The 24,679-nt window shown below is 36.0% G+C and overlaps 1 protein-coding gene across 48 annotated transcripts in view; it reads right to left on the minus strand.

Moving 5' to 3' along the window:
- Positions 1 to 1,416: 1,416 nt before the first annotated feature.
- PCM1 (pericentriolar material 1) overlaps positions 1,417 to 24,679 on the minus strand; it is a 43,651-nt gene continuing 20,388 nt past the window's right edge. For 10 of the 48 annotated variants that reach the window (XM_068942736.1, XM_068942718.1, XM_068942711.1 and 7 more), the window contains 24 exons: positions 23,918 to 24,108; positions 23,181 to 23,378; positions 22,041 to 22,263; positions 21,766 to 21,911; positions 20,243 to 20,439; positions 19,140 to 19,320; positions 18,133 to 18,491; positions 17,441 to 17,599; positions 16,554 to 16,610; positions 15,300 to 15,472; positions 15,087 to 15,215; positions 14,323 to 14,443; positions 13,859 to 13,996; positions 13,493 to 13,623; positions 12,078 to 12,212; positions 11,288 to 11,485; positions 8,539 to 8,598; positions 6,877 to 7,015; positions 5,951 to 6,099; positions 4,707 to 4,776; positions 3,396 to 3,646; positions 3,086 to 3,178; positions 2,842 to 2,965; positions 1,417 to 1,752 (listed from right to left, as the gene is read on the minus strand). In XM_068942736.1, the coding sequence (XP_068798837.1) occupies positions 1,727 to 1,752; positions 2,842 to 2,965; positions 3,086 to 3,178; positions 3,396 to 3,646; positions 4,707 to 4,776; positions 5,951 to 6,099; positions 6,877 to 7,015; positions 8,539 to 8,598; positions 11,288 to 11,485; positions 12,078 to 12,212; positions 13,493 to 13,623; positions 13,859 to 13,996; positions 14,323 to 14,443; positions 15,087 to 15,215; positions 15,300 to 15,472; positions 16,554 to 16,610; positions 17,441 to 17,599; positions 18,133 to 18,491; positions 19,140 to 19,320; positions 20,243 to 20,439; positions 21,766 to 21,911; positions 22,041 to 22,263; positions 23,181 to 23,378; positions 23,918 to 24,108 (3,648 nt within the window). In that variant the 3' untranslated portion in view covers positions 1,417 to 1,726. The remainder of the gene's footprint in view (positions 1,753 to 2,841; positions 2,966 to 3,085; positions 3,179 to 3,395; positions 3,647 to 4,706; positions 4,777 to 5,950; positions 6,100 to 6,876; positions 7,016 to 8,538; positions 8,599 to 11,287; positions 11,486 to 12,077; positions 12,213 to 13,492; positions 13,624 to 13,858; positions 13,997 to 14,322; positions 14,444 to 15,086; positions 15,216 to 15,299; positions 15,473 to 16,553; positions 16,611 to 17,440; positions 17,600 to 18,132; positions 18,492 to 19,139; positions 19,321 to 20,242; positions 20,440 to 21,765; positions 21,912 to 22,040; positions 22,264 to 23,180; positions 23,379 to 23,917; positions 24,109 to 24,679) is intronic. The other 38 variants (XM_068942742.1, XM_068942724.1, XM_068942714.1 and 35 more) reach the window with 18 other exon arrangements.

A 24,679-nucleotide genomic window follows, 5' to 3' on the forward strand; every position in this document is an offset into this window, starting at 1 on the left:
ATTTTGTCCTACTATTTCTTACAGTTTAAGGATTTCCCATATAAACTAGGTTTCTGTTTTGAGTATACACAAATTCAATAGCTTGTTGTTCTGCTTCATGTTCTGCTTTGGGTTTACTGAATGATTCTTGTGCCAAATTAGTGATTAAAAGCATTGTTTCCATCATCTTCACAGGTTTGCCTTTGTCCAATTATATGTTCTTTGCCCTCAAAACTGTTTTTTCTGCATGCAGGAAAATCATGAGTTTACAACCTGAATGACAACTAATTCATCTTTATACCTTTTGCTATAGATTTGCCCTTATGATCAGATATCTCATCTCCAGTCTGCCATTTCACAATTTACATGTTAGACTCCAAGAGCCTCATAAAAGTTCTTTTTTTTAAATCACAGTGAAATTCTCTGAACTACACTATACCACACAACTTCAAAAGCATGTGAATAAACAGCAATAATCAAACTGTCATTTTATTCATCCTTTGGGCTTCTTCAGGCATATCTGGCCTTCTTAATCACTCTTTCAAACCACATAGCCATATTAGCACACTATCCCAAAAGGAAAACAATTCTGACTATAAGATCACAGCTTTTTACTTTAAACTACTTAAAAAAAAAAAAAAAAAGCCTTGTTTTCCTATAAAGTGGACTTTAAATAGTTTATTCAGTGTATCTGCTACAATGTATAGCTCAATTCTATGACCTACTGTTAACATTTGTATTCTTGCTTGGATCAGAGTTGCAAAAGAAGTGAAGAAAAAAGTTAGTTCTATTTATTTCAAGTTTCTTAATCTTCTACAACCATAGTTAAGCCTTTGCTGCGAGTTCTTTAGGTGCTGACTTTAACCAGCTTTGTTTGACTTTGTTAAACAATAACTTTAATAATATTTTCCAATATTTCTTCCTTTCTACATGAAAACCCTTCACAAAGTCAGATACGTTGGGAGCAAATTCCAGTTTTTCATTTGCAGCAATTTTCAGTGTTACATGTGAAAAGACAGTAAAATTTTAAGATAGGTTTATGCTTTTTCAGTATAAAAGAAATGCAGAAAAATAGGTATGGTTTCTAAAGTCATCTACAAGAAAGGTAATTTACTGCATTTCTATCAGCACATTTATCTGAGTGAAACTCCACAGGCAATGAACAGCAATATTTTTTACATGCCAGTAATGCTTATGCTATCAGGCAATGTGTAGGTATATACTATGTGTACAGGCTGTACTTGTAAAAGATGAAGAAGCTTAGTGGAAAATCTTTTTTTTTTCCTGACAAAATTAATAGTATTTCTTTGAACTGGATTATCAAACAGCTAAACACTAAAAAAAGGTGCTGAAATGCAAAGCTAAAGTGACTGAACTCCCAACAATAAGTGCTGTATACTGTTCTGTAAGCCAGAGAAACATTTTTCAAAAGACAAATTTACAGACAAGTCCAAACTTTATTTAAAACTACAATTTTGAACAATTTTAAAATTACTAAACAAGTCACAATAAAAAATAAAAAAAAGATTAAGACAGAAGAACAGTGCAGCGAAACTGAATAGGAGAGGACTCAGTTCCAGCTTTTAAACTGCCACAGGCAGAAGTTAGCATACCTATCCTAAGAGGCAGTGTATCAAAAACTAATTTACACTTTTATACACATTCAGAATTCTGGTAAATTAGTGCTGATCATCTATATGCATTTGTATACACTGAGTATATAGACGCAGTTATCTGCGGACTTTTCTCATGCACTTTGAGCTCCAGCAGTTTCTGTAAAATAAGAGTATACTCATTATTGTCTAGCAGCCACAAGGCATCTTGTACAGCTCTTGACCCCATTCCAACCGTTTATAAGCATCCCTGAAAACACTTTGTTGAGATCTTTCATCCTCACGTTTCTTTCACAAGTATTTTGAGCCATGGCTTACTTCAACAGGCACAGCCACTCCATGGGCACAGATAAGAACATTTCATTTTAAGATTCTGCATGGCATGGTATTCTTAGGCAGACTGTTCCCACCAGGCATCTGCATCAGTATTCACCAGTCAGATTTCTGCTAGCATAGCTATGACAAGCAGAACGGTGACGGGGAGGAAGGAAACAGAGGGAAAGACACATGTTCCCTCATACTCTACTCTAAAAATAATCCTCTGGTATCACTCCATCTACATAATGAAAAGAGTGTTTTTGTCAGCTTACATTGCTTTGGGAGTTGGCATAGCTATGCTAACAGTAGTAGTAACTTCTACTGTCAGAATACTCAGTTCCTGCATTTATACACATTCTTGCTATACCACTCCACTAGGGAGCTCTCTCTGCCTAACAGGACAACAGAAGCCTCCAATGCTGCAACATGTCACAATATCAACATTACATGAAAATAAATGTTCTTCATTGACCTATATTACTGTTCTGAAAAGTCTCTTGACATTCTTTCTATTAAACACTGAGCAGCGTGTCAGCAAGTTACCTGAAACATTATTAAAATCAGTCAGATACTAGCAACTGAAGTTTGTAGTATTATTAAATCCAAGCTTTTGTAACAAAAAATGAAGATACTACTCCATTATAAGTTTCATAGCCACTAAGTTATACCATACACTTAGAATATGCTCATTTTTTTTACAACTTTCATTTATTAGTCACAGAATCGTCTAACAAAAATAACCAGAAGGGATGCAAAGAGCAAAATCCCTTCATATCAATACATCATTTTCTAATGCATGATAAAGAGTACTCTTTCAGCATCACTATCATTTCTTACTTTAGACAGTGATAATAAGATATTTACATTCTAAGCCATCTTAGGATATTTTCCCAATGGGTATGCATGATTTAGAAAATAAAATAATCTTTACCAGGTTCTTTCAGAGTTTGGGCATCTCCTACTAATTCTTGATCTTGAGCTCTACCACCATCCAGTAATTCATCACACAAACTGCCAGTTTGGGCCTCTGTTGCCATTTTCTTCATTAGATCTGCCTTTGTAAATAGATAAAAAACAAACTCAGAATTCTGGGTAATTCTTAAATTGTCTATATAACTAAGACATTTATAGTGTGCACTTCTAATTAACCACCCCACAAACAACAAGCAAAATACCTCTGAATACACCGTAAGTTTAAGGGGCAAGTCTTCAACTTTCACAAAGTCATCTTCATCAGATTTTTGACTTACATTTCCAGAACCAGCCTCCTGTTAATAAAATTAGTGATATAAGAAAATGGCACTACTTTGGTTTATTTTCCACTCCAAAATCAGATTTTTTGACCATTAAATAAGTACATTGAAAAACAATGTGCATATCAAGTTAGTACATGAAAACTGAGCAAATCTGGAAACTAGACATAACACTGATATAGAACAAAATCCCTGATTTCTCTCAGATGCATCTTAACTGAAATATACGCACATATTCATTCACTAACACCGGTGACTCTGTATCAGGGCTGCCAGCCATGGAGCTTTCAGAACTTCCAGTAGATGATTTGCTTCCTACACATGCTGAATCCAGCGTTTGAGTTTCGTTCACTTGCAAGGATGAGTTTGATTCTTCGGTTTTCATATTGGTTATAAAGGACTCGGGGGTATTGACTGTTAAAGGTGGTGTATTCTCCAAGACATTGAGGTAATGAGGTAAAACAGTAGCCACATTTTGTTCACCTAAAATCACAAAGTTACATTTTAATTAGGTAGGGATAATAAAAGATTCTGAGCCTAATTTGTAAAAATAATCTAGGTTATGATTCAAAGCTGCAAATCAGCAATGAAAGTAAATTCAGAGTAGTGAAAGTCTCTCAGATCAAAATAGCTGATAGAAATAAAACATCACTTGCTTGCAGAAAGAGTTCCATAGACTTGTAAAGTATCAGTAATAATCATAAGACAATATCTGATTAAATGTCTGATTTGATATAGCTTAAAAACAAAAACAAAAAGCCAAGCTTCCAGAATTTTACAGTCTAGTGTTAAATATTCATCTTCAGTATACGGAGATAATACAGAACAATAAACTCCTTAACATGTTGCCGTGTTCCCATGGCAACACAATCTACTCAACAGACAGTGCTTTTAATCTGTGAAAAGGGAACGAAGAACAAAACCAGTGTTTGCAACTGATAAACAAAGGACAAGGAGGCATTTGACTTTTGACAGAAAATGACTTCTCAGTTCTTAATCTTTTGTATAAGAGTTATAACTTTTATACAAATGCCCAGTTTTTACAGAGTAAATTCCTATGTTAACCCATCAACTTTCCAATGGGAAGGCAGGTTGGATATTAGTCATGATTTAACATAGTATTACTCATACAACTGCATCTTTAAAATATCAAGTGATTTGAATTGCCAACAAGAGCTAGCAGTGGGAGAAAGATTCTGGACAAATCCAAACATCAAAACACTATAATAGCCTCAAATAAGTTATCAAGTTACAACTGCATGCAAACAGCTGCAACAATCACAACTGGCATTCATGATACTGTCAAGAATCAAATATGTAAGATTATTTTAGGCTCTCTTCAAAAGGTTTGTTATGTCTGTATCAATACAGATATATTAAATCAAATAAAGATAGTTTAAGAAAAAAAAACAGTCAAGTAAACTGTTGAAAGTTTGATTCATTATATATATCACAAAGTCTGTGCCAGAAAATTCTCCAGTGTGTCAGTTTATGAAGAAGGGTTAATCTCTCAAGTACTGCACAAATTTTAATTGTGTTTTACCTTTAACAGATTCTTGTTCAGATGACAAAATGTAACTGTCTTTTGTCTTATTCAATTCTTGGTTAGAAGTCTATTGGGGAAGGAGAAAAGCAGTTAGAACAAACTCCACTAATCAGTTTCATAGCACATTGTCTAGTTCACTCTTCTATGGTAGCCAGAAATACACTGTACACTTGTTCCATGCTTTTGCCTGTTAATTAGTTTGAAATAAAATTAACAAGTTCTAATATTTATTCATCAGCTGGTTATCCCCAGTTTTAAGAAATTATTAATAATGATCTTTGCGTTTTATCTGAGCGCTAATTTCATTTTCATTCTAGTAGTTCCTTGGTAAACTCTTTGATCCCACTGGAAAAAAAAAAAAAATCTATTGCTTTATTCTTTAAAGCCTGAAATATTCCAGTTACGGCTAATAACTTTTGAGCAAACCAGGATTTCAAAACATTCCTGAAATCAATCCTGTTAATTCTCTGCTCTCCAGTAAATAAGTCTCCAGGACCACGTCATACATATCCAAGAGTTTCTCAGGAAACTAATAATGAAGTGACAACAACAATCAATAACATTTCACCACAGTTCCAGAAAAATGTGTTTTGTATTCCATATTCCAGCATGACTTTGATTTGTCTTTTTTAATATACATGAGTCAGTGGCTTCAACAAAGGAAAGTCCAATTAGAATTTCCTATCAAGAGGCACAAAGAAAGAACCAGTTAACAGTTTACGATTTTATGCTTTTTTGAAAGTTTATCATCTTTCTGCTGCAGCTTTTTAACCTCTTCCCTCTCCGATAGCAGATTTAGTGGATTTTTTAGGAAAAAAAAAAAATGGTGCAAGTAAACCTCCAAGAAAGTTTTTCTTAAGTATCTGTCATTCTCTATTTAGCTTTGTCCTCTCAAGTTTCTCTTTCAACTTTACAGACAGAGGTTATATCAGAAAGTTTCTAAAAAAAAAATAAACTCATGTTGCTGTTAGACTACAATTGTTTGTGTGTCCATTTCATCATTAACTACACCAATAATAAATTCAGGTGAGGAATGAACAGAAGAAATTTGTAGCAGCTACTGCTTTCACATAATTACTCGTTATCCATCCTGTATTTTTGTTAGTATGAAAACAGACAAATATTAGTATATACAATCGCAGTTTTTCTTGTTGCACTAAAAGGTAAGTTATGTAAAATTATGTACTGGCTTGTTTTTCTTCTCCCCCCCCCTCCCTTTTTGTTTTAAACTTTTGTGACACCTGCTGATTTTCAGTTGTAGTTTCACTACTAGCTTGTAGCGATGTCTGCACATCAACAGGTCCTTCTTCAAATTCTATCTCTTCTTCTTCATTCTCATCTTCTCCGCTTCCATAATTTGTCAGAGGCTGCGTTTCTGCTTTTGATAAACCTGAAGTAAATCAGTGTAAAAGAAAAAAAAAAAAAACAAAACTTCAGATTAGATTTACCTATTGGTGTAACTCTTAGCTCAGGCATCTGACAGAATAAAAGTCAGGCTGCAAAACTCAAACAAATCCCTTTTGGAAGAAAGTGTATCTGAGAAGTTACGGCAATGATCAGTTACAGCTTACTTCAGAACTGAAATGGAGATGGTGATGACTTACTTTCAAAGATCCTTTTCTGCATATGAACCAAATTACTGTCAAACACCAGTGCAGTGGTGTGAAATAGCTAAGTTGTTTAAACAAGTCTGTGTGAAGAATGTAAATATAAGAAAAACTAAATAGGACAAATAGGACAAAAATAGTTATTTAAAGTATGTAAGCCCAGGTAAAAGCAAAGATCAACATTTAACTTAAGAACTGCGCAAATCTCAGTAGCTTTCACATCAGTCAGTTCAAAGCATGAGAAACCTAATTTAGCTGAGCCTGTATGTAACTAATAAACCATGAATCTGATCTGAACATAATTTTCTACAGATCTACTGATTAAAAAGCAAAAGCTCCTCTAACTGGAATGTGTAAACCTTAACAAGAGGCTAGTAAATACATTACTGGAAATCAGTTTCATTAGAAAAGTTAAAAGACATAATTTTTCACTGGCAAAGAATCAACTGGAAAATTTGTGAGAAGGTATTACACAGCTGTACTTCAAAAAAGTTCTGTTATAAAATTAGTTGGTCAAAATTACAGTGAAAGCATTAAATAATGAGCTAGAAAAAACTTACTTATTGACACCAGACCTCTTTCACTTTCCTCATCTTCCTCTTGATCAGAAGCATCAGATCTAATACTCTCAGGAACTTCATTACCATCATACATTTCTGAGTCCTGTGCTGGTTTAACAGTTTCAGTCTCATCCCTGTCCTAGGAAAACAAGGAACACCATGCAAGTTCATGTTTGTTTTTCTAAAGATTAAGTTGACTCCTGCCTCAAAGAGTCACCTTTGTTTCTCAAACATAAGTCGTCTAAATACTAGCAACTCACGTTTAAGACAGACATAAGGCCACTAAAGGAACACTACAAAGCTAATCCTAAGACAGAGCATCAGAACCAACTATCAGAGATCATGCATTGTTCAGATACAACTATCAAGTACATCATAAATGAGTATTTCTTTATCTGAAAAGGTTTGCATTATGTAAAGCTAGCATCAGCATGCTAGCTTTAAAACTTCTTTCTTTAAATAAGTTAAAACTTCTTCATCATGAAGAGGAAGAAAGAAGCACTTGTATTATTACCTTCCGGTGACTTTACTGCCACTCCTAAATGACCTCTGATACAGACTAGGAACATTCCCATCTACTTCTTGTAATTTCTTTGGCAATAGCTACTCAGCAGTTTCTCTGACTGATTTGCTAAACACATGGAGTGAGAAAATTCTGCTCAGTCAGTATGAACCCCAAGTAAAGTCCTGAGTTTAGCTCCAAATCTTCTTGCAGGACTCTTCCATATTAAAGAAACGTTAACAAGTGAAATACAGATTTGCACTTCCTTTCCCTCCAAAGCAGAGTGACAGAGGCCCTAGAAGAAAGCACTGACTCTAGTCCTACGTCCATTTAGGAAAGCATTCAACATTCTAATCAGAACACCAGCTGTAGCTTTTCCTTGGCTGGAGAAAGCTGAACAACAAAAAAATGCACCTCTTTAAACACTGCCCCTCCCCTTGAACACAGTGGTATTTCAGCAACTTTCAAAATCAACTTAAAGAGAAAAAGAAGATATTTTAGTCCCTAACATCTAACGTTCAGAACACAGAGTCTTTGATGCTCCACACCTCAACTGCCAAGTGTCCCAACTCAAAACATCTGCCTTCTCTTTAAAAAGAACTTATTTTATAATATTAAAAAAATAAAATATTCACAGCTAAAAGTAGTTAAGCACAAGCTCTTTTTATTACAAAACATACTGTCCTTATGCATTCACTACATTCTCAGGGCTTTGAGCTGAGAACACAGAGCATGACCTGAGAGCAAACTCAATAATAAACATCTTCAGAACAAACAAGTATTCCACTCCGGTTACTCAACGTTCAACATAAACTTTGTCCTTTTTAGATTTTTAATTTGTCACTCCTAAAGGAAAGCTCATTCCACATTCAGGTCATCAACAATAAGTAGAAGAGTGTCTTTAATTCAATACTATCTTTGCTGATCTGAATGTGCTTCTTGAAAAATAATGACCTATGTTTCACAAGAAATGTAAACTCAGTCTTTTCACTGGGAATGGCTTTCCAGTGTTAACAGGAATAAACAACAACAAAAATTTATAAATGCTAAGAAATAGGCTGCTTACAGGTACCAGACTTATATGATTAAAAAAAACAGTAAGAATAACTGATCTATGAAATTATTTGAGGAGTAAAGACAGTTAAGAAGCATAAACATACTTTGTCCTCATCGACATCTTCAGCAGATGAACAAACATCCACCTGGAGACCATTTTTTGCCTAGAAGAAACACAAACTGTCTTCAATTCTAAACTGAAATAACTTTGAAACACTGAACCAAACTGACACTTCACGAAAGGCTGCCTGAAACGCTCTTTTTAACTAGAATCGCTATCTCAAAACTGCAGTAAGTCACAAGAATTTTGACACAATTATAGACTTTACACAAAAGTCTTCACAATCTTCATGTTGCAAAAACAGTAAGAGAAACTGTGCTAACCTTAAGTCACATTTGCATGGGCTCTTTCTCCAGGCTGTGGTTGACTCATACTAAACATATAGAATTAGAAATGCTAGCTCCATTCAAGACAAGGAGAGCTGTGTTTTTCAGTGTGGAAACCAAAACCAGTCAGCTCATTGGCCCCCAGACAGCTGCAATATCAAGCAAGGTTAGATGTGCCTGTGAGACAAGGTCCCACATCTGAAAGCCGTGAGAAGACCAAGGAGAGACATTTGTATGGGACTGCACAAAATAAGCAGGACCTATCAGCTCTGGTTCAACTCTGACCCTGTGGAATCTGAACTGGCACCACAGCAACAACGCAAACACTGACTTTGACCTCAGTTCTCTCTCTTTCAGGCACTGAGATGAAGTACCAGATCTAAGTTGGGTCCATGCATTCTCAGGGTATTGCATAAAACCACAGACTCACAGAATGGTTGAGGTTGGAAGGGACCTCTGGAGATCATCTAGTCCAACCCTGCTGCTCAGGCAGGGTCACCTAGAGCACATTGCCCAAGATTGCGTCCAGGGCAATGGATATTTGAATATCTCCAGCGAAGGAGACTCCACTACCTCTCTGGGCAACCTCTTCCAGTGCTTTGTCACCCTCACAGTGAAGAAGTTTTTCCTCAGGCCCCATTCTCTTGACACTCCCCCTTCAGATACTTGTCCACATTGATGAGATCCCCTCTCAATCTTCTTTTCTCCAGGCTGAACAGGCCCAGCTCTTGCAGTCTTTCTTCATAGGAGAGATGCTCCAGCCCTCTAATCATCTTGGTAGCCCTCCGCTGTACTCTCTCCAGGAGTGCCATGTCTCTCTTGTACTGGGGAGCCCAGAACTGGACACAGTAGTGCAGGTGAGGCCTCAGCAGGGCTGCGTAGAGGGGGAGGATCACCTCCCTCGACCGGCTGGCAACACTATGCCTCATGCAGCCCAGGATCCCCTTGTCCTTCTTGGCCACAAGGGCACACTGCTGGCTCATGCTTAACTTGTCCACCAGGGCTGCCAGGTCCTTCTCTGCAGAGCTGCCTGCCAGCAGGTCAGCCCCCAGCCTACCCTGGCACACGGAGTAATTCCTCTCCAGGTGCAGGACCCTGAAGTTGCCTTTGTGGAACTTCAGGAGGTTCCTCTCCGCCCAGCTCTCCAGCCTGTCCAGGTCCCTCTGAACGGCAGCACAGTCTTCTGGTGTGTCAGCCACTCCTCCCAGTTCAGTATCATCAGCAAACTTGCTGAGGGTGCACTCTGTGCCTTCCTCCAGGTCATTGATGAATACCCTGAACAAGACTGGACCCAGGACTGACCCCTGGGGGGACACCGCTAGCTACAGGCCTCCAGTTAGACTCTGTGCCACTGATCATAATCCTTTATGAAACTGAGATCCACGAAGCCACTTCAAATTTAATGAGGATGAAGTTAAGTCTAAGCCCTTCCAGATTCATACTATGTCTCTGGCCTCTTTATAAGGCACTCCAGCATCTTATCTCACACTATCCATATTACTGTTATATCTCAGTTGAGGTATGCTGAAATTCAGCTGATGATAGGCTTAGGGACATACAGGACTTGAAATTTGTGCATCTGGCACAGAACTATTCTGTTGATATTTTAAAATAAGACTGCAATTAAGGTTTTTTTTTTGGTATTTGTGTTAAAGAAAGTTGAAAATATACTGAGGTCACACCTATACTACATAAGAAGAAACATCTAGGTAGATACTAAATCATGTATATTCATGAAGTATTATATAAAACATTTGTTTTAGCATTTCTTTTTAAACTGTAACTAAATAGCCACATTCCTAAAACACTGCAATACTACAATTAATGATGGTGATGCATCGCTAATAAAGTGCTACGACCAACCAAAACACTACATTCTAAGAACAGACTATGTACTATAGTCTTAAATACTACTTAAGAACTTATGTATTTTACACTCCAATTCTTGAAAGTTGTACTTTCTACACATCCCAACAGCCGATTGTTTAGTGACTACCTAATTAGAAGTCTTCTGAAAAAGATGGGTCTGTCTGCCTGCAACAAAAGATGTAGGCACAGGTGGAGAGATGATGTACTTGGATATGACAAAATAATGCATTTGTCAACCTAAATATTTTGACTACTCAATAACCCCAGCTATTAAGACTATTTTGTCACTTGACTATTCCTGCCTGTGCACCCATACAACCATTAAAACACACTTCTTCTAAAATGTGGACAGTCTACACAATTAGACATCTTTGAAAACAAAGGACGCCTCAACTTTTGAGGAAAACTAACCAGTTCCTGTTTCTACACAATCAAAACACTATGATAACACAGGTACAGCACTAATTGCTAACTATGTATGGTGAAAAAACACGTATACAGGGTATAATTTTTTTTAATTTAACTCAGTTTAAGACATACAGATATTTAGGAAACTCAGAAAAGCTAAATTTTTTCAAGAAGTCTAATTAAACAAACCTCCTTAGAATTAGACTGTGTCACTTCAGTTGTTTCTGTGTTTCTTTTACATCTCTGCTTTACAGAAATACTGTTGTTGTCCAAGTCTTGCATTAGTTTAAAAAAAGCTAATTCATTAAATAACACTTCAGAGATCTCCACAAGAAGATCCTCCCCACAATCTTTCAATTTTCTACCAGCAAATTTTGCCAGTGAATCCTGTGAAGAGAAATAATTCTTTAGTTTTTAGAAAAGGCTCTAGAAGTTCAAAGACTAAGTACTTGTCATAATGCTAATAAATCTAGATTAAAGTATATACTAAGTAGCAGTTTAAGTGTCTTAAACATTTTTAAAATAGACTCTGTAGTCATAAAAATTTACCCGATTAACAACTCCATACTTGTACCAAAAAGAGAGTAACCTATTTTTAGTAATGCATACAAGATGTCCAGAAAGACTATCAACTGAGCTCTGCTTGAAGACAACCGCAGCAGACTTCTTCAAACTTCTTATTTAGATTATTAAAAATTTGCATGTGCAAAAACGTCCACTTCCAAAGAACACACAGTAAGTTAAGCTCGGCATTTTTAGTACATCTCATTATCTGGCGTTGATGGAAAAAAGTTCTGTGCATGGTAAAGCTCTGACTTTAGGATATAAGGTAATACTTGTTACTGTACCAAAACTGAAGAAGGAAAAAGTAGCTATTGAAATTGTAAAATACAACTTAAGGGAAGCTAGCTTGCCTGTTGCCAATAACCCAAACTGTAATACCATGTTGCAAGACAACACTGAAAAAAAAACTACTAACCTGCAGTATACTGCCAAGTTGCTTATGAAAGAACTTGACAAATTCTTTACTTTCATCATTTTGCTGGGTAAGAGTCAAGACCATACGTCTTACTGATGTCAGTAACTGAGAAGAGCATATTTCATCCATGTGTTCCTAAATGAGTGTTACAGAATAAATTTAATTAGTTATCATTTTAAAAAATATTAGCCATTATCTCCAATATTGGAATGCACTTATAAAAAAAACACCATCACCTGTGCACTGAAGGGGACGCACCTCAGGAACAACTCACTCAGGTTCTAACTTGTTTCATGAAACAAGTTAAGTAGGACACAATTATGGCAGATACCATACTTAACTACTGATCCTCCAAAGCACACAAAGCTGTATCTCACTTTTCAAGTACATTAGTACAGGCCATCTTTTAACATCTGGACAAACTAAGAATCTTCATATGTTGTAGCTGTATATTCAAGTGTATTACCACTTTAAATTTTTTAGAATTGCAAGCAAACAGCAAGTCTTCAGACACCAAAACTGTGGCATGTCAACATTATATATAGTATTGTATTGGTGTCAACCAAGTATCTTGTTAGATAAACCTAAGTTTATATACTGGGCATGAAAGGGGTACAGGGAGATGACTTAAACATCTTACAACTTGACCTTTTTTCTTCTTTAACCATGCACAGAATGAGATGTGAATGTTTCTCCTCCTATTAAAAAAACGCATTTCTCCTCCCATTCATAAGACATTCTGAAGCTCTCACCAGCTCTAAAGGAATTTTTAAATAGGAAAAATAATGCTAAAAATCAACAATTTACTGAGCTATTCTTCAAAAATCTCAAGTTACATAGTACGTAACAGTTTTCATTAAAATTATCTCAGTTGTCCTTGTTAAAAGGAAATATATATTTCAGAAGTACATTCATTAACAATTTCAAATATTTCTATTTGATTTGGTCAGCTCCAAAGAGGTCTCTGTGCTTCATGAAGTCTACATTCACTAACCCTGTGCAAACTAGAAACTTCACTACTACTTTCTCTATTAAATCCTTCTGCTGCTGGAGAATTTAATCCTTACTACAGCCTCAGCAGTGTTTGCAATCTAACACATATGACAGCTGAGGCTAAGATGAAAGTCTGTAGAACGTATATCTTCTCATTTACAAATTCATCAAAAAATCAAATCCAATATTTTTGTCCTACCTTTCAGGAACAAATATCTCTCTACAGGTGCACAAAAGTGCAAGTAAAAAGATTGTTTTAGAATACATCAGATAAAAGTAGCTTTCAATTGTAGTACTTAACATTTGAATCGTGACAAAAGCTATTGCCTTTTCCACTAATTCAGTATAAACTTTCTTCTGTGCAAGTATGTAGGTCCTCCTCTTATTCTTCTAGTTCACCCTCTACTGGAGAGAATTCTTACCTTCAGAAAAGGAATGACCTCTTTCATAATGGCTTTAATCTGCCGGTCAAGCTGCTGAGTATCTATACGAGGACATGGAACAGAAGCTTCACTTGACTGCGGCCCACAGAGACTTTCACTGGTATTTGGACCTTGTGAGAGAAGGGGGCGGGGAACATTTTCAAGTCATTTAACATTATTATTAAAGAAGTATCAATATATTTTCTTTTTAAATAAGAGATTTACTTCATTGTGTAAACATCCTATGAAACTTTGCTAAGTTTTCAACATAGATGAAGAGGATAGCAAGTCAGCCAATTAAATGATTCTTGATACTTAGATCGATTATTTTCTAAAACTAAGCAAAATATGTATATATGTGCATACCTTCTAATTTAGCAGCAGAAGCACCCTGAAAATTACTAGAGCAGCCCTCAGAGTCAAGGGTACTTTCAGCTTCAATTTTCATACGCTCATATTCCCTCATCCTAGCCAAAGCTTGATCTAAGTGAATCACTGTGTTGCCTATATTTAGAATAAAAACATCTTTTAATCTAAATAAAAATATTAAAATTAATAAGACAAGAAAACACGAACAACAATGAATTCATAGCCACAGGTTTTGAAATTTAAAACATTATAACTCAGCTAGAATTCTATTTATTACGCACTTTGACCAAGTCAAAGTGTTGCAGAAGTGGCTAATTACTTGAAGTGTTTTATTACAGAACACGTGGTCACACACAGAAATCACAGCCAAGCATAACATTTAAGTGTAGCCAGTTGCTGGTATTTCAGGAGAGCATGTGACAGAATCATACTTACAATATTGTAAATTACATCATTCTTACCAAGGTCATCAGTGGCAAAAGGTTCAAAATTTGAAGATGTAGACATGGTACTCCCATTGTCTGCATCATTTTGTTCACAATCTTGACATGCTCCTGTAGGAAAGTTCTTCTCAAAAGTTTCCTAAAACACCCAAACAATTGCATATAATGCAGGAATGCACCATCCTTTCACAGGCATGTCAACAAGCCAACAATTCTGTTCAGCTACATACTGTCGTTTCCAGATTCGTCCCCGTGCTACCTGACTAGAGAATAACCTTACTTGCAGGATATAAACCAATCAGGTGATTCTATCATGCTTTTTTCCCCCAAATACTTCAACTATAAATACATATGAAACTGTGCAGAGGCATCAGTGATCTGATGGAAAACAATAAATGAAAATGAAATTAAATGAAAAACAGCAAGAATTCCTGGTGATAAATCTGGTGATAAATACTTGCCCTGACCTTACTCACAGGAAGATTTAAGCTATTTCTGAACAACGGTTTTAGATTTATGCAACGGTTTTAGATTCACGTCCCTCATACTTTTTTCCAAGTTCTTTACATGTCACTGATTTCTAGCGTAAGGACCCTGTAAAGTTTAATTACTTTAGAAGGAAGATGCTCTTACATGCTTGCAGAAAAGTCTCTGCAAGTTAATATGGATTTCAGAAAAATTCAGTCACTAGTGTGACTAGTTCAGTACAAAAGCATGCATGTAAACCAAAAGATAGAAGTTGACACAGTAAACTAGTTTCTGAACTTGATATAAAAACTTACATCGTCTGTAGAAGCAAGGCTTTCACTGGGAGTGAGTTCAGAATTTGATGCCATCCATGTGGCAGAATTCACTGATTTTGTGCATTTCCGTTTTTCACGATTCTCAGATAAATGTCTGGTCACTATATCCTGGAAAAGATAATAAATCGACATTGTAAAAAAGGACCCAAGAGTTGTTCGATTCATACACAAGATTCAAATCTTTGCTCATACCTGCAAAGCATAAAGTGCCCTTTGCCTTAGGTAATCTGTATTTAGCAACTGAAGCTCATGGAAAAGTTCAATGAGAAAATGGGGACGAGATTCATTTTGAGAAATAAGAGTAGCTACTTCAGAATAAATTGTATCCCGCAAAGCTTCAAACATAGAAAGATCGCTACCAGTTTCTGTAAGAAAAGGGAAGAAACAAGTGAGTACTTAAGCCCTTAACACGCACCTCGTTGAAAAAGAACTGCCTATTACATATGCTAAGTGAACCTCAATCAGTGCAGATTCTATTAGGTAGAATTATATAGAACTGCACACTTCAGAATGCTTTCAGAGCAGGCATTCAGCGTTAATGAACGCTGGATGTTTCAGACAAGACGGCCAAAGGTCTCAAGTCTACACGTTACAAGTATTTCATACTTTTGCAACACACAAGCAAGACAAAGAATGAGAGCTCTAAACCGAGTTCAAGAAAGCCGCTCCTTCACACACCCCCTCCACAAGCTTAAATCCTATATTCTCATACATGTCTAATACAAATCACTTCTGAGGCACACAAGGTCTGTTAACCTTCAGCTATAAGGAGACAATGTGACACTTAGTAACAGTCCCTCTCCCTTTGGAAATTAAGGATTATGCCCATGTCAAAACAGTTTATTACATATATATTTGGGCAAGTGTTGAATGGAAAAAAAAGTTAAATTTGAAAAACTCAGCTTAGTTTAATGGCAGCATATACGTTATTATTCCAGGTAATGAAGTTATAAGCAATACAGCAAATGTTACTTTGCAATCTGGTGAACTATTCATCTGTAGATAATCAGAATTTTTAAATAGAGGTAAGCTTTTTCAAACCATAAGAAGCTATCAAAAATCGCTTCCCCCACCATAATTACTAAAATGTAACAGTAGCTTTTGAATATCCCAAAAGTGCCTGCTGAAAACTAGTTTTACTTTGGTGTACAGTCTACACGCATATCTTCTCATCATTACTGCAGTCAACAAGGAATATGATCAACACGTTATCCACAACAGCACTTCAAAGTAGTTTGTATTGTTGCATCTCGTGCAAATTACAAATAACTTTTCTTGCCTTGTAATAGAAAAGGTACTGCAATAGTGCTAGTTAGTATGTGGTAAGCTAACTCATTGGACTCCTGAAAAAGTCTGGTTTTAGGACCAAAGCTAAGAGGGGAGAGGAAAAAAAAAAAAAACGAAGAAGAATAGGACACTGTTGAAGCTAAGCAGTGAATGCATTACCTGGCGCTTCAATGCATGCATTTCTGTTAGACTGCTGCAGAATTCTCCTAGCATGCGCTGTAGGAAAGTGGGGACAGACAGTGATAAACACAAAAACGCGCACCAGAAGTAAAGACAGGGTCTATACAAAACAGCAGGAGGAAGACTGCTTAATCATCCGAACGACATCAAAGCTGCTTATTGTTGAGAACTTAACTGAAGAAGTTTGATACGTACACCAGTAAACAGCTCTTAGTGTGGACATAACTATACTGACAGAGCTGCACGTCATGCTACACTGACTAAATTATCTGTGACTTTCAAACAGAAAGGTACTGGCTGAACCTAATGACACAAGAGAGATTATTTTCACGATCTAGATGCAAGAAAAGCAGTACAGATGGCAAAAATGAGGGTTTTTTAATGTGATGCTATAGAATTTTATCTGAATGGTATTTAACAGAAGTCCTTTAAGCAGGAACAAGAAGGAAACATGCATGCAGTACATGGTGCAGTTTAAATGCTAGAATTAAACAGTGCTAAATGCTAAATGAAGTGTGATTTATTGCAGTTACCACTTGCAATAAAACAACGAACAAGTGAGATTTTCAGCTGGCTAGGTTGTTCTTTGTTATGCTCTAACAGTTTCAGTTTCTAAATTATTTTAATCCAGTATCTGATCTACAGAAAACACTGAATAGCAATCAACAGTCAATTTTTAGCTGTTAATGTTTATAGCATCCTTAGGAATTAAAAGTAAAACCTGCATGCTAAAATAATGTCTTCTGCCTTGTCATAATACACTACATTGCTTTTAAATATTATACTAGCGACTAAGTATAGAGGTCCTTTACAGAAAGAAATCCACATAACAAAAAATAATTACTGAAATTCAGAAAAAAAAATACCTGAGGACATTTCTGTAGATCTACTGTATTTAATTATTTTTTCCAACTGTTCTCGATTTCTTTTGCTGAACACCTTTGCGTGAACAACCTCTTCAGAGTGTCTGCTTTTACTGCTTTTGCACGGCTCGCACATACTAGAAGCACTTGCACTTTCATAACCTTATGGGAGAGGGGAAGGGTTAGGGTTAGGGTTTAGGGGCCACCTCAAAGCTGCAAAACATCAATGATGTTTCCTAGCCAAAAGTTTTCCTCTGTACACTGATGCTATATGGCATCATTAAAACTTCAGTGACTGCAACGGTATAATGCATGCTAGCTAGTCCTATCCTTCTCTCCCCAGTCAGCCACTAGATTAGGCTAATTCTATATTTTACTGAAGCATCTCCTTCAGTAAGTCATCCAATTTCAACGCAAAGATATAAATGAAAAGAAAGATTCTCTTCACAGTTTGTTCCTTGTGTTAATATATCTGCATCCACTATCAGTCCAAATCATGATGCCCGAATCATTTACTACTTTAAAAAAAAAAACAGAAATACTCAAAAAACTTGTGTACTTGTGTTATGTAAAATGAATTCATGCTTCAGTGAAAAGTTCTTGAAATAAATGCCATTGTTAAAGGTATCATTTATGAAGAGTAAATTCTCTAGAACAAAAATTGCCCTGGTATCTAAAATTACTTTAGAACCTACCAGTACTTTTAATTCTGCCTCTTAGTTGAGAAGAGCTCTTCCTCTTACTCTTCGATTTGGGTGTTTTATCTCTTGATGCCAAGCTCGCTTGTGCTGATGCTTTTCTAGATTTAAATGTTTTTGTCACAGTAGTTGGGTCTACTGGATCAGGCATGCTACTAAAACTCTCCAAAGACTCCTCATCAAACTCTCTTCTCCTGCTCCTATCAGACTGATTTTTACGACCAGAAGCAGTGTTTTGTACTGAAACTGCAAAATCTGCTTTCAGGTAAGACTGATCATCTTTTTTGGCTTCTTGGCTGTCATTAAGCCAAACTGATCTGTTTTCCATTTCCTCTTCAGGTTGTCTATGACTCCTTCTGTCAGAAACACACGAATAACACAACATATCATAATGTAGTCTCTGGGGTAGAAACAGCAAGTGTTACCAGGCAAATAAATAGCTTCATCCATAATGCAATGAATACTGACGCGAAAAAAAAGTGATAAACCTTCCAAATGAAAACTGAAGGCATCTGAAGAAATTGATATACTCACTGATTTCAACCTGACTATGTGTATTTACCTATCATTGTGCTTAAATAGCATTATAGGACAGAACACTCCTAAAACAATACATTCCTCATTAGAGTCTACTGTAGCATAAAAAACAAACATTCACTGTGAAGTTATCTCCTCTAGGCATGACAGCTCAGTTTCAAAAAAGTTAAAAACATCTTCCTCTAATGATAAAATTTATCATAAAAATCACTCAAGCTCTACATTCAACCTTAATATACAGAAAATTGTACACTTCAGATGGTTAAAAAAATAATAATAAAAATAAAACAAACACACAACCACTTCCCCCCAGGAAAATGCAGAATTAAAGACCATTTTAGAATTCAGTTATTTACTTTAAAGAATAAATCTCTGCAAGAATGATGAATTCCCCAACCTCTGCTCATTTTTCCTGTTTCTGGAAAAGAGAAAAATCAAAAAAAGACTTGCACTGTGATATTAAATACCTTTGTTTTTCTGCACCATTAGAGGAACTGCTTTCGAAAGGTTTGGGGAATGCCATGTACTCAGTTTTCCCAGAAGCACTATGCTCTGCAGGATGTTGCTGTGGCTGCTCACTGCCGCGTGGGGAAACATTGTGTGCAAAATCTCCAAAACCAGTAGGAAACACTGGATTGCAGTTAATACCTACAAAATACACAACAGAATCAGAAGCTGTTTGGTAATTTGCCCCATTGTGGCACCATAAAATTTTGAAAAAACAGAAGAAATGGTCAGAAAGCTAGCAAAAACAGCTGCCGCCTTGAAAGTCCTGCAATAATGAGAATTTATCTAAAACAAAAAAAAAAAAACCCAAAAAAAACAGGTTTCAAAAAATCACTGGGTACTACACACGCCACTAGAATTCCATCTGTGGACAAAAGAAGGCACTCCTTGAAATTCCAATAAAAAGCTCTTACAAGTAAAAACAAACACACACACAAACACGAAAACAAAGTTTTGTCTGCATAAAGATTTTATCAATACTTTAACTACAATGAAACTGCCAAGAAAGTTCCAACAGAACAAGTATTCAGACAGCCTAAGACAACACAATATTTAAACTTTAGAATCTTTACAGTAGCAAGAAAACTGAATATAAACATTCTTCTGTGCAGGTCCTGTATAAGTTAAAATACGTTCTAAAACAGAAGAAAGATCTAGAATCTGAAAGCTGTAAGCTACATCTATGCTGACCTCCCAGTTTCCCTGAAAAGGCTGAAATACATTATCGTTTAAGGCAACTTTAACACGGAATCACATTCTCTTAAGGATACAATAAAACATCTACAATTTTTTTCCATTTCAAATTCAACACTAAAAGTAGATTTGGCAGAATGCAAGTTTGAGATGAGGAACACTGTATCCAAGTCAGCAGTTACTCTATCGCTTTAATATGAACAAAAATTAGTAACACATTGCTATTTGTAGATATTTCAAACCAAAATGAGTGCTTAAGTGCAAAGAAAGAAGTAGAGGAAAAAAATCAGTACGTCCCACTAACATTAAATCAACTTCTTAACAGAAGTTTCTGAAATTTGTATCATTTCACATTTGTACTAATACTCACCTGGAGCAAAGGAAGAAAAATTAGTAAATCCTGGAATATTAAACAGGTTCACAGATTGTGGAGGAAAGCTGAATGGACAAAAAACAGTAGGAGATGGAGGCGGTGGTGCACTACTTCCTCTCTCCTTTTTTGATGGCTTCTCCTGACACTGTTGCTCTCCTTGCTGGTGCATAAGATCGTTCAACATTTGTTTCAACCTTGAAAATAAGGAGAAATAAGCACTCGAGGGTTTAAAAAAAAAAAAGATTGTTTTTAGCTTGCTGTTATCTTTCCACAGTACCACTATTCTACTGTTTATCTTATTTCTATCAGGTTGTTGTGTCACTTTATGTTTTGAAACAATCTCATTAACATAGAGCTTAACTGTATTAACATGAAACTTTTATGAACTCAAATTCTTCAACTCAACAGTAAGTCTAATATTAGACTTAGTCAGTCAGTCAATCAAGGTACTTAGAGTGGCTATGACGTACTAAAGGAAAGCTGTGACTAGCTGGTAACTCGCAACTCAGTAATTTGAGACTCCGTATTATTCCACCTGCCTCACAAACACCATGAGTTAAGATGCACAAACTGAGTTTTCAGTTGCTGCATGTAAAGAACAGCTTCTTGAATCATCTAGTCAAAAAAAAAAAAAAAACAACCCCGCCACATACACGACCCCCAAGCACAAACTGCCCCACACACAGCAAAAACACAACTCCACAAGACAAGACAGAATTATTATTTAATCCTGAATGACAAACAGGAGCAGTTTTAAGATCAACTGCTCTGTAATAATAACAATATTTATTCAAGAAATTGAGTAGAATAATCTATCTATTCTAATGAATAGATAGTTTAAAAAAAAAAAAAGTAGCTTAAAAAGGAAGATTAAATAGGAACAACCCCAGATGCAAGATATTTGCAAATGGCACAAAAACTGCTTTAAAACATATGTCAATAACTATATATTTACCAAAAGACGAAACAGGGATAAAGAGCCTGGACTTTCAAACAATGCATTAAGATGATTATAATATATATTTAAATACAGATTATAGTGCAAAAGGTGGAAAGTTCATGCTTACCCATCCTCCGTTGGATAAATTCTTACTAACAACACTAAGAAAGGACAAAGAACTTTTCCACCATCTTTCCATAACCATTACAATCAAGAATCTTGCCAGGTAGTCTGACAAACAATGAAGGCACAAAAACAGCATTCCAGGAAGGCAAGTCTATACCAAAAAAGCCACATGAAACCATGTGAATAGTCTTTTGGTGGACATCCCAACAGTTGGCTCTCTTTACAAAAGATGATTCAAAAAACTGTCTGAAAGTTTTCAAAGTGGTGATTAAAAAGAGTGAGAGCGAGCGCAGGAAGAAAAACCCCAAGGTTGATACAACTCCAAGCTGAAAATCAACTCAGAAGTTCCGTAGAACATTTAACCATTATCTGTAATCTATCTTTCATGTAAGCATGTTCTCTGTTACTGAAACATTTCAAATTACACAGTCTAACACCAATAAAGACAACGAACCTTTGAACGTTATTCTGCTGCCAAGTCAGCTGAGCATAACACTGGTTTAACTGATGCATGATAAGGTGTACTTGTGGAGATGCAACATTACTGGGCATCATACTGTAAGGGCCTGTAAGCAAAGTCTGTAGTAGACAAGAGAGGGTCTGTAAAAAGAAAATACATGCTGATGACCCAACTACCAAAAAAAAAAAAAAAACAGATGTTATTGCTGGAAAGATTTAGAATAAAAAGATATAGTAATAAACAAAAAAATAATTGCTCTTCAAGTCTACCTGCTGATCCTGCATTAAAGTTTGACAAATGCTGACACTAAATTCAAGTTGCTTCTTCAACTGGTTGATCTGCTCCTGCCATTGTTCCTTTTCCTCCACATACGAAAGTTCAGACACCCAACGAAGGTTTTCTTGCCGTCGCATACTAATATTTTGCTGTTGCCTGGTCTTAGACAGTGGACGATAATTTCCATCTGCTGAAAGAGGTCGGCACTTCTTCCACCTGGGCGGAAAAAAAAGAACGAGGACGAAAGCTAACATTTTAAACTCTCTCTCATGATATTTCAATTACTGAAATTGCTTTTCAGTTATATGTCAACAACTCACTTGGCTCAGGCCACTTCACTGTACCAGCCAACCACCAACATGAGTTTGACAACCCAACAATATCCTTAAAAAAAACCCGAAACTAACAAATACGTTCATTTTCAAAAAAGGATTCTTCTCAGGATTGCCCAATACTGATTTTTGATATGTACTAAACGAAAACCATCAAAACAATACAACGACAATTAATAGACACAGCATCTGAATAGAAGATCACATATATTCGTATCCACTAAAATTATTTCAAGTATGAAAAAAATTCAGATGACCAATTGAAAGGATATATACAACTTTTAACATGGCATTTTGCTAAGTCGCACAAAGATCAATAAGGAACTCAACCAGGTTAAGAATTAAAATATCTACATTAATTAATAAAATAACTGAAAAGAAATACTTTTCAGTGCTGCCAAAGCCAACAAATGCAAAGCAAAAATTTCAGGGTTAATTTTTAATTCTCTGAATCGCTGATTAAAAAAACACACACACAGACACACAGATCAAGATCACGGCAAAAGTTTCTGCTAAGCTGACTAAAACATGGGAACATAAGGAGCAACAGGTAATCCAACCAGAGAGCTCAAAGGCAGACAACGTTTAACATGGCTGAAAACAGAAGAAATGACCTAGATCAGTTAAACACATCACAGGTACAGACACTCACAAGGAAGTGTCACTGGCCACAGCTCACTAGCAAGAAGAAAGAAATCTCACTTTGCTGTAAAAAAGTTTTCTATTTAACGCAATGCTTCTTCCTCCACCCCTTTCAAATTTACCCTGACTAGCATTAGGCCAACAAGTAACGCAACTAACCTATCCTTGTTTTCTTTAACACAAAATGTACTTTCTGGTATGTTGTTATTGGGATAAACAGAGAAACTGTCATTAGAACTTGATTCTTCATCTTCCTCCTCTTCTGCCTGACCAAGTCCATCAGAGAGATAGCCATCTTCATCTCCATCCTCCTCATCCAGTGCACATTGGGTAGAACCTCCCCAGGTTGCCATTGTCCTAGTGGATATTAAAGATAAAGAGGGATGTTTAAGGGGCTGGGACAGTTTTTTTTATTTTTAAAATGTAATTGTTAACTGTTTTAATATTGTAAGTCTATCTTCAATTAATCAAGCTGCACCAAAATCAGCAGCTTGATTAACATAATCTCACCAATGCAAAATGAAACTGCTATATTTCTGATTGCAAGACAGTTAAAATTTTCAATAAGTCTTTTCTTTATTACCTTACTGCTGCTATAAATGCTGTAGAAACGAGGAAACAATAGTCTGCTTTAAGCATTTGACATTTTCCACACTTTCATTCCTCTTTATATAATTTTCACCATCTACAGAACAAGGGAGACTAAACATGCTGGCTAAAGCCACAAAACTGGCAAACTGCCAACTAACAGTCAGTAAAATAGTTTTCAACTTCTGAAGTGTTCTATTACTTCTCATTCAGTGCTCATAGGAAAACAGGAAAACGCTCTAAGACCAACATCTTAATAAACACAGGAGCACCCACAGATACACAAAGACAGTGACTCATGTTCTTACTTTTCTGTCCTACTCTGCTGTGGAGTACATTGAGCTTCTGATCCCTCACTTTTAACAGATGCAGCAACAGTAGATATTGTTTCTGCCAGCTCTCTCCTCCTCTGATGTTCAGCCATTAAAGCTTCAAGCTGCTTTCTTCTCTGCCGCAACTCTTCTCTTAAAATCTCATGTCTTCTCATCTCAGACCATAACTATTTGCAGTACAATGGAAAGTATTAGAGTATAAGCAAAAAATCTGAACTAATACATCTTAGATTTTCAACATTAAATATTACACTGATACATTTTTGTTCAGGCAATGGTATCATACTGAAACTGAAGCCACACTGCAGCAAGCCATAAAATACATACAGTATTTGGTATCTATCCCAAATAATTTAAAATCTAAGAAAGCAATTATGGGACAGAAATTTTTTTATGTGAAAAGTGATGCATGTTTCACTCAACACTATTTATCAAACAGCTTATGCATTAGCTCTTTCAGCTAGCTCTTTAAGTAGCAGGACAGAATACTATCCTCTGGAGTAATCTGCAAATAGTGTGAACTGCTTCATTGATAATGAAGTACAGGATACAAGAAAAGAAGTGAAGCGTTTCTGCAATCTGCAGAAACTTCAGGTTGCAGTATATGTTTGAACAAACTCAAGGAAGCCATTGGTTACAAAGAAGAGCACCTAAAGGGAAAGAGACAGGCAGGAAGAATCCTCATCTACTTTAAATACAGTGAAAGAACAAATGGTAAGATACTTTTTACGAAAGTAT

The sequence above is a fragment of the Struthio camelus genome, chromosome 4, assembly GCF_040807025.1.
Source record: "Struthio camelus isolate bStrCam1 chromosome 4, bStrCam1.hap1, whole genome shotgun sequence".
NCBI classification, from domain to species: domain Eukaryota; kingdom Metazoa; phylum Chordata; class Aves; order Struthioniformes; family Struthionidae; genus Struthio; species Struthio camelus.